This window comes from Diaphorina citri, unplaced genomic scaffold, assembly GCF_000475195.1.
Source record: "Diaphorina citri unplaced genomic scaffold, Diaci psyllid genome assembly version 1.1 scaffold117, whole genome shotgun sequence".
Classification (NCBI taxonomy): Eukaryota; Metazoa; Arthropoda; class Insecta; order Hemiptera; family Psyllidae; genus Diaphorina; species Diaphorina citri.
In genome coordinates this window covers 306,742-316,759 of record NW_007377554.1, presented here as the reverse complement: position 1 = coordinate 316,759, position 10,018 = coordinate 306,742, and the positions used below count along the sequence as shown (strand labels likewise).

Genomic DNA, 10,018 nt, shown 5'->3' with positions numbered 1-10,018 from the left:
CTCTGTAATCCGAAATACTCCACTGCTTCTCAGCACCAACAACTAACAACCCAACAACAACTTCCTTTTTCTTGTGATGGATGGAAATTTATCCGTCAAAATCAATTAGGTCTTTTTATTTCGAAAAAAATCCCAGCATTTCTACCTATGTTTATGTTGATTTTGATAAGACCTCCCACCCCTCTTCTATGAATTTAAGTCAAACAATGTTTAATTTGGATTTTCTTGTCTGCTTTTCAGGTAAATATTCCATCTGAATAGTAATAATTCCTGAACCTGGATTCGGTCATGCGGTAAGTGTAGTTTTCCATTAAAGGTTCTCTACTCTAAAAAGAAAAAGATCTTTTTTAAGTTGTGTTGATTTTAATAAGACCTCCTACCCCTCTTCTATGAATTCAAGTCAAACAATGTTTAATTTGGATTTTTTTCTTGTCTGCTTTTCAGGTAAATATTCCATCTGTACAGTATTAATTCCTGAACCTGGATTCGGTCATGCGGTAAGTGTAGTTTTCCATTAAAGGTTCTCTACTCTAAAAAGAAAAAGATCTTTTTTAAGCAGATATTAAATTATTGTTTCCTTGTAGGTGGTACCTACTTCAGAGGTTTTAGCCCTCTTTGAGCACTTATCTGGGGTATCTCCTTATGGTCTTCCTACATCTCAGCTTGCACTCTGTAATCCGAAATACTCCACTGCTTCTCAGAACCAACAACTAACAACCCAGCAACAACTTCCTTTTTCTTGTGATGGATGGAAATTTATCCGTCAAAATCAATTAGGTCTTTTTATTTCTTGAAGGGAAAAGATTTGTCTAGGAAAAGTTGCTGTAAGTTTTCTCAAGCTCTGAGTACAAAGTTTTGGAAGAACTGTGCATGTCTGTGTTTCCCTGAAAAGTAAGAGAGAAGGAGAGGAAGGAAGACGAGCGAGGGAGAAACAGAGGATAAGGAGAGAGGAGGAGAAGAAGGGAGAAAGTTTAATCAGTGCCAATGAAAATTTGTGTGGTTTCTTGTCTTCCTCCTTCCCATATCTCTCCCTCCTCTCTGTGTGTCTCTCCCACGGTCTTCACCACCCTGCCTTGCTTGTTCTTTCCTTCTTCCTTCCTACATCTTTGGTGATTCCTTGTGTCAATTCTATCCTGTTGGATCAGAAGATTTGTCTAGGAAAAGTTGCTGTAAGTTTTCTCAAGCTCTGAGTACAAAGTTTTGGAAGAACTGTGCATGTCTGTGTTTCCCTGAAAAGTAAGAGAGAAGGAGAGGAAGGAAGACGAGCGAGGGAGAAACAGAGGATAAGGAGAGAGGAGGAGAAGAAGGGAGAAAGTTTAATCAGTGCCAATGAAAATTTGTGTGGTTTCTTGTCTTCCTCCTTCCCATATGTCTCCCTCCTCTCTGTGTCTCTCCCACGCTCTTCACCACCCTGCCTTGCTTGTTCTTTCCTTCTTCCTTCCTACATCTTTGGTGATTCCTTGTGTCAATTCTATCCTGTTGGATCAGTTCTCACTTCTTTCCTAGTACTCTTTTCTTTCCTGTGAGCTCTCAATAAATTTCTAATGGAAATTTACTGAAACTTGCAAGTTTGCCCTCTGAAAGCAAGCTCACTCTCCTCTCACTACCAAGGTCTTTCGTTTTTTGTTTTGTAGATTTATTTTTTCTATCCGGAACCAATAAGCTCTGTCCTAGTACTCTTTTCTTTCCTGTGTGCTCTCAATAAATTTCTAATGGAAATTTACTGAAACTTGCAAGTTTGCCCTCTGGAAGCAAGCTCACTCTCCTCTCACTACCAAGGTCTTTCGTTTTTTCTTTTCTAGATTTGTTTTTTCTATCCGGAACCCATAAGCTCTTCTGTATCCTCGACTTTTTTTTTCAAAGCTTACAAAAGCAAAAAGACAGCGAAAATCCTGATGTCTGTGTTTGTGATTTACACACAATCCTCCCACCTGCTTTGTGCTCATGGCAGAATCGAGGTGAAAACTCTAATATCCTGTTGTCGGGATAGCTAGGTAGGGAAGGGGTGGATTGGGGGAGGACGTGTAGATTAGGAGAGCATGTTGGAAAGAGGGAGGTGGAGTTTTACATTACTTCCAATGCCTCGCGGCTCTTACGAGTGATGAAAATTTGATTTCTGTATGGAATATTTATTTTTTTAAATGTGGAAATTCGCACTCGGGTGGCGAAGGCTGGGACGCTAGCAAAGTCATTGCGAGGAAAGGAAATGAAATGAAAATGAAATGAGAAAAAGAAGAGAAAACACAGACGATTTTTCTCGAGAAACCAATGCCTCGCGGCTCTTACGAGTGATGAAAATTCGATTTCTGTATGGAATATTTATTTTTTTAAATGTGGAAATTCGCACTCGGGTGGCGAAGGCTGGGCCGCTAGCAAAGTCATTGCGAGGAAAGGAAATGAAATGAAAATGAAATGAGAAAAAGAAGAGAAAACACAGACGATTTTTCTCGAGAAAGATCTTTTGATTTGTTTATCCGTCGTAATCTCATTCTACAAGTGCGTATTCCTTCATTTCTATGCGACATTCTGAGACCATCTTGTTTTGACATCTAATTGAATTACCTTTGTTCTGTCTGATGATATTTTTGTTCGTATAAATGAATAAGGAAATAAATATCGGGGTTTTTGTCTTTGCATTTTTGTAATACCTGAGTTGTTTTCTGGAGTTGATAATATTGTTGTCGAACGCCTCCAGGGCAAGTTGGTGTTTTGATATTTTGTTTGTCTCTGCAATCTAACAGCCCCGGTTATCTTAATTAAAGACTTGATTCAACTGATATAAGTACGAGTAATTTTAGTTTCAAACAAACTAACAAACGTATGCGGATATGGTTTCAATTAAACTGAAACTTTCATTACAACATTTGACTTTATTAAAGAAAATTACAAAATGATCGTTTCGAAGGGAGAGGTTTGGGTTTATCTTTTGAAAATTTCGTTTCATTCGTTATTATGGGAGACTGCACATTTACAACTGACACATTTGCTTATCAACTTTTGATCCCCATCCAGATAGAGCTAATGTTACACTTTACAAGAATAGAACATGTTTATTGTTTATACCTACATGTTTATGTCTATCTGTATGGTTTGCTATAGAATAAGTACCTACCTAGTAAAATTATGAATAACATGTGTGTTTAAGTATGAGGTGTTTATTTGATGAACATAGTCTTTTTTTTCAGTGAAACTGTGGACAATCAACTGTTATAATATACAGGGTGTTGTTCAACACGTAGAGGGAGAGAGAGAAAGAGAGAGAGAGAGAGAGAGAGAGAGAGAGAGAGAGAGAGAGAGAGAGAGAGAGAGAGAGAGTCATTACAACTTTTGACTTTATTAAAGAAAATTACAAAATGATCGTTTCGAAGGGAGAGGTTTGGGTTTATCTTTTGAAAATTTCGTTTCATTCGTTATTGTTGGGGTTATTGTTTACTCTTGTCTCATAAGGCAGGCGAATCTGCCTGGGGTCATCGAGCATCCAAGGAAAGTCTGTAAATATTATTGTTCCAAATGAAGCAACCCCAATGTATGTTATTTTACGGCCACCTCTCTGTTGGTGGGAAATACTTTGTTATTATAAATCTACATGGTTGTTTTAAGATTTCAGACATACGCTCATGAGCTCATAATAAATAATTGTTTTGGAAAAATACTCGTTGAAATGGGATTGATTCAATTTGCTTTGAAAGTGCTATCGAGCTGTGTACTTGAGGATTAACCCCAACAAATAGCGGGGTTGAAGCATTTCCATGTGTCATGCGGTTAGCAAGAGGTTATGAAGATGGGAAGTGTGTAGTGTTTAGTTATTTAGTTTAGTTTGAATTTAGACCGCGCTGCGTGTAGTTTGTTCTTTCTGTATGTAGTTCGTGATAATGGCTGTGTTTTCCTAAAGAAACGTGCGATCTCAAAAAGATAATAATATTAAATACATACCTAATTTACTTTTATCTCTTTTTTTTCTCATAATACTTTAAATATAATAAAATTTAGATAATATTTATATGAGCATTAGATTTTTATCGTATATCAGTGATGGTGTTCCAATAATAAAATTATGTGCAGTGAATAATGTGGAAATGATTCTTCTTGGATTACAAATGCCTGAAAAGTTTTATTGGTAGCCGGATCGCCAGGATCTAGAAACGTAAGTGCCATTATCACTGAATTCCGAAGTCTCATTTGAAAAATGTTTGCAAAGGGTTACCTTTAGGCAACCGTTCTTTTGAAATTAAAACAGCGCAGTAGCTACCAGGAAGTACCTTCAATTTACCGAAACTATTAGGTATGCGTATGCATTAATTTACGGATAATCGTATAAATGTCCCAGTTTTCGCTTTAACAAGTAATCCGTGGAAAATTCATTCACGCATACGCACCAAAATAATTGATGACTAAAAAGAATTGAGCAAACATCAGTTTTTCTCTTGAAAAAAAAAAGCAAAAAGGAAAAATCCGAGGCGTATACAATGGCAAAGTGATGTTAATATTTGATCAACATGAAATGTTTACAATGTTCAAGCATAATATACAGCGTGTTAATGCATTTGCTATTGGATTTAACACTAAAGTGTTAGAATGAAATAAGGTACATGGAATTGAAAATATAATCAAGCACGCAAGGTAATGGTCGTACCAGGTTGAACGGTTCAACTTGAATCTACATAATTACGATAATTCCAATGCCAGTCGTTATAATGAAGAGCAATTTAGAATTGGATTTAACACTAAAGTGTTAGAATGAAATAAGGTACATGGAATTGAAAATATAATCAAGCGCGCAAGGTAATGGTCGTACCAGGTTGAACGGTTCAACTTGAATCTACATAATTACGATAATTCCAATGCCAGTCGTTATAATGAAGAGCTGTTTCAATTACAATATGATATATCCTGTATACATACTTGTAATAATAACTCCTCCGTACGTTGTTTTATGTTTTGTCGCAATTTTTTACTCCGTACAAATTTCATAGGAACACAATTTAAAACAGCTTGGTCGAAAATTATGATATCCCAAACAATGTCTCTCGCCAGCCATGTTTTTCATAGACCCGGCGATGTTTTCCAAATGGAATCATGTCTTTCATGTTTATAATGAGTCGCAAAAATGGCCCCAAGTCTTTTTTTAATTTTCTCGTTCCGTTTTGTCTGCCATGGGCCCTTTGTTCTTTTTCCTATCTCTCCACGGAGTTTTACTTTTTCTCTATTGATATTACTTTCTCTCAGTCTCTTCATTTGTTTTCTTTTCCAGGTTTTTGTAGACCTCGTCTTCATTTCCTTTATCTTCTCGAGATTGCTTCATAAAGCGAACCAAAGAAATATTCCTAATTGAATAAAAGATAGCCTGTATCTACTGTCAGAGATAGTAGATAAAGCTATATAACTTTCATCTTTCCTCCCGCTTTTTTTTTCTCCAACAATGCTGAGAAGCACTTGAACCTGATGAGTTCGACGCAAAACCCGCGCGCCCTTGAAGACACAAGACACAATGGCCATTCCTAATTTCAAGTAACAGGAGTTATTACCCCTCTTTAATCCGTATCCTTAGGATGCGTTATACCTGCCGCTGAAAAGCCGGAAGCAGATATACAGTCATACCCTCAGAAACACTTCTATGTACATACAATCATACCCTCTCGTTTTCATTCAGTATTAAATAAAGAAACTAAATTTCCACTGAGACAAATAATTCCACAAACGCCTAAATGTAAAAGAAGTAAAGGCCAAAAGTCACTTAAGTTCATGGGAATCAAAATGTACGAAAAAATCCCTGAAGGAATAAGAAACGTAGAGAAAATGAACATTTTTAAGATGAAACTCAAGAGCTGGCTGAAAGAGTGTGAAATTTCTGATATGTAAAAGTTGTAAATTTTGTTCCCAAGTTGGAAATAATGTTTGGTTCTTGCATGGGAAAAGCGAAAGCGGCTTAGACGAAACTTTTCTTTTCTCAAGAAAGAAGAAAAAAAAAAAAAATAGGTACTCAATTTACACCTGAACAAATATTTTCTTTTTGATTTTCTTTAAAACACGAAGAGCTCTCTTGGAGTCTGCCGATAAAATCAGTGCGAGAGGTATGGAAACAGAATTCTGAACTGATTTGAAAGTGGTAAAATTAACCCCGTCGCGTCGCACCTTCTGGTTAATCTAGCTGTAAAAAGTTGATTCCTTCTAATCTCTTTCTTATGTGGTTCCAAATCATCACGAAAAGTTTCTTTATTTGAAGTTGACACCCTGAATTTGTCGAGAGCTGAAGTAAAGAATACCTAATGATCTGATGATGTACTTGGACATTACGATTAGTCGTTATTACCTACAGGGTACCTGAGCTCATTGAACTCCTAAAACCGTTGAGTAAGAGTAGGTGTCAAATTTTGACTATGAAATAAGAACTTTCTTGTGTATGTGCTACTATTCTTTTGGTACTAACACTAGTTATAAGTTCCCTATGTCTGCATAGAACTAAGAGCTAAAAGCTCTCTGCTCCACTCTGATTTGAACCTTAGGGAGATAGTTGAAATCAAGCTTAATAAGGTTATTCACACCTGACATTACCTACCTACCACCACACGTTCTAAAAACATTTTCCTGAACTTTCCCGAGGATTTTGACAATGTTAGGTGCCTCACCATCACCCTCAGTATTAAGCTCCCCCCTCCCTCGTGCATTATAAGCAAAAACAATGCTATGCTTTTCACGGGTAAGCGTGTTAGGACGCGCGAACAATTCACAAAACATTTCGATTTCTTATTAAAGTCCAAAGTAAACTTAAAAAACTTTTTCCTCTCCAAAAGTATCAACAAATCCTTTCGACTAAGCTCCTTCCAGTTATGAAACTCGGGGGACCGAACTTTTGTGTTTTTTTCATTTTTCTTTCCTCCTTTGTCTCCCTATTTCACCTCTCCCTCTTCGCTTGTTCTTTGTCTCCCAATGTTGTCATAATTTTCATGCCACATGTACCAAATGTTTTGACTTTATCAAGTTTTTGTTCTACCTTCTAGGACTTATTAGCTATACTTCTGCTTCTGAGTTTCCTTTTGACTTTTCATACAGTGTTTCCTAGGACTCGAGTGCTCTCTAGGTGTTTTATATTTGTCTAGCTTCATCATGTAGGGACCTTTTTGATTGCTTTTTCTGTCATGTTCATCTAAAACACTTCAGTTCTAATAAAGATAAAACTTCAAAAGATTCAAAGTTATTTTATGGTATTATTAATTTACTAGCTGAATTCCGTCGCTTCGCTCCGGAATCCCGCTAGTTCATCCCGAGGCATGGCCAAACTTGTGGAAAAGGCATCTCTTGTTAAAGCAGTAGTGTACTGTAGTATTATGTTGTTAAACCCATAAAATACACGAGACCTTGTTTAGACTGCTGGGGTAAAGGGACTTTTTAGTCTCATTTGAGCAGGATAAACCAGCTATACTAAAACTTGTCTATAGCTCAGCTATATTCTATTCTATTTTAGTCTTCTACTTACCTATTAAAGTAGTAGTCGTCTCGGCAGCACACAGAATCTTCATCCGTTCTCATAGCAGGACATCTGCGGCATCTACACCAGACCTGACAGGTACAACTGATCAGGTCTATCTGATGTGGTGTGTGTGCTCATCAGGTATCAGGTAGACCTGATAGACGGATCTTTTCAGTCGTACCGTGTGTGTGCTCTTCAGGTGTCAGAAATTCCTGAGCAGGTGTACCTGTCAGTGAGTGGCTGGCCTTACAGTTCTCTCTATCAAACTCGGCCAAGTTACAGCTTTGCTTCAGACCTAAACAACTCATTCTCTGGAGTACTTCTATTCCAACAGGCTCACCGAATTTCTACTGGGCGATGAGTGTACGTGCTACTCGGAGACTGCTCTCACGTACATGGCGTTGCGCAAGATAGACCTGGATCAATATCGTGGCTTCTTCCTGCCCTACGAGAAGCGACACCTGGAAGCCGTCTACAACGTGGAGTTCCGGAACAAGACAAACCGACTGTGGCGGTGGCTAGCGTACCGCTACCTCATCCGAGGGGTCAACCTGTTGACCCCGTGGGATCAGGGGCGGTTTAATAAGACCGTGCCGGCCTGTGTGGTGAGGGCGGTCAGGGAAGAATATCCGGAAACGGATGGGGTATATCCGGACACGGGGTGGTCTGTGTTTGGGTCTATTAGACTTCCAGGATAGTATAGGGTAGCGGACTACATTAGACTTTAATACTGAATCAACCAGTTAATCACAGAAACGAGGGGAATATCTTCATCACTTCATCTGTTTTGGGGCCTGTACTTGACCACCAATGGTCAAAATCTGGTGGAAACGGATAAAATCTGGTGCAAACGGATGATAATTATGTTTACAAGACCAAGTCCTACAAAGAAAACTTGGACACCCAAATATGGGAGAAAAAATCAAATCACAAATAAATACCCAACTACACAACACATGGAATTTTTGGATGACACAAGAATGAACTCAAACATCTGTAATCTGCTTGCAGATGCCAAAATTTACCACCAATCATCAATTACGGTCTTAGAACATTTTCAAGATGTGGTCACAACATTAGCATAGGGTTGAATCATTTCTTTATGCCCTAGAAGTGATTCATATTTCTTGTTATTTATTCCAATAATATTTCATATATTCATAATAAGATGTACTTCAATGTTGAAAATATATTTAATTTGTTATTTTGGAGAAAGATTGTACGAAATGTGGATGAGTGATGTTTTTGACAGGACCATCCCATCAAAATTAGGGAAGAAGAATGATCCCTATTCCTTAACTACTTGTAATCAATATCACGTTTTTGATAAGACTCCACAGAAGTGATTCATATTTCTTGTTATTTATTCCAATAATCTTATATTATAAGAACAAGATCCATTCACTCATTCACATTTCACACACTGATCGCTCTATCTCGAGAACCCAAAATAATATGTAGCAGATAAAACTTTATAATGAGTTTTTCCCAAACACTCGTTAGTTATACTGACACATAAATAACTAGCAAACACCAACAGGTATATCTATTATTCTATCAACCTATACATATGTGACATGATTTACTTTTCAAACTTGGAAACCATACAATTCATAAATGAAAAAAATACTGATTCAATAAATCAGTAAATTCAGGGAGTCACATAACTACACAAATTCAATGGAATTACATTGGATTAAAGACGATGATAACCTGAGTGCTATCGAAAGCTCGCCAAAGGACCAATAGCACTGCATGCATGTTGTATGAATCACCATTATTATATGAGTTAGCAAGTGGTGCTGAAGATGCAATGTAATTACCACGAAATCATGGAATCGCACCTATCCCAACACAAAAGCCATGACACCGTACAATTTACGATTATACAACACACTCAAAAGCTTAAACGGGATCGTCTCTTTATAGTCATTTTTATCTATGATTCGAATACTATTACACGCCCACAACACTTTAGTTTCAAATACTATGCACTTGGCTATGATTGGTTTTCTTGTCTTTCGAACAAAAATAATGTTTTCTTGATGATTACCACACGAAATATAAAAACACAAAACAAACGACAAGAGAGAGAGAGTGGAAAGCTTAGGAGAAATTCTCTTTTTTTATCGGTATTGCATGTTGGAATTGGAGAATAAAGAGAACGAGGTGGGAGGAGAAGGAAAAACTTTATTAACTGATAAAATAAATACTAAGCTAGAGGATACAAACACGATTCGAAATGAAGTAAAGGAAACAGCTCCAGTCACACATTCACACAAACACATACATACCGCACTCCGGGGGAGGAGTCGAAACAAATTTCGAACTTTCAAATTGAAACGAGTTCCGGGGTTTGCTTTGGAAAACTTTAGCGCTAAGTTCACTTAACCTATATTTTTCGCAAAAAAGTCGTTCCCACCCGTGTCTCGCCCTACATATCGTTGGGTATTGTGCACCATGCAGCGGCAGCGTCTAAACCACTGAATGTGTTAGATTTATTGCACACGATAGTAGTCGATATATCTTCTGGTGCAGAATGTTATAATA

The 10,018-nt window shown here is 37.4% G+C and overlaps 1 protein-coding gene across 1 annotated transcript; it reads left to right on the top strand.

The window, feature by feature from the left end:
* Positions 1-7,641: 7,641 nt before the first annotated feature.
* LOC113465499 lies at positions 7,642-8,176 on the top strand. The gene has a single exon (XM_026820044.1). It carries the CDS (start codon positions 7,864-7,866, stop codon positions 8,164-8,166), a length of 303 nt encoding a protein of 100 aa, XP_026675845.1. The 5' UTR covers positions 7,642-7,863; the 3' UTR covers positions 8,167-8,176.
* The last annotated feature ends 1,842 nt before the right edge of the window (positions 8,177-10,018 follow it).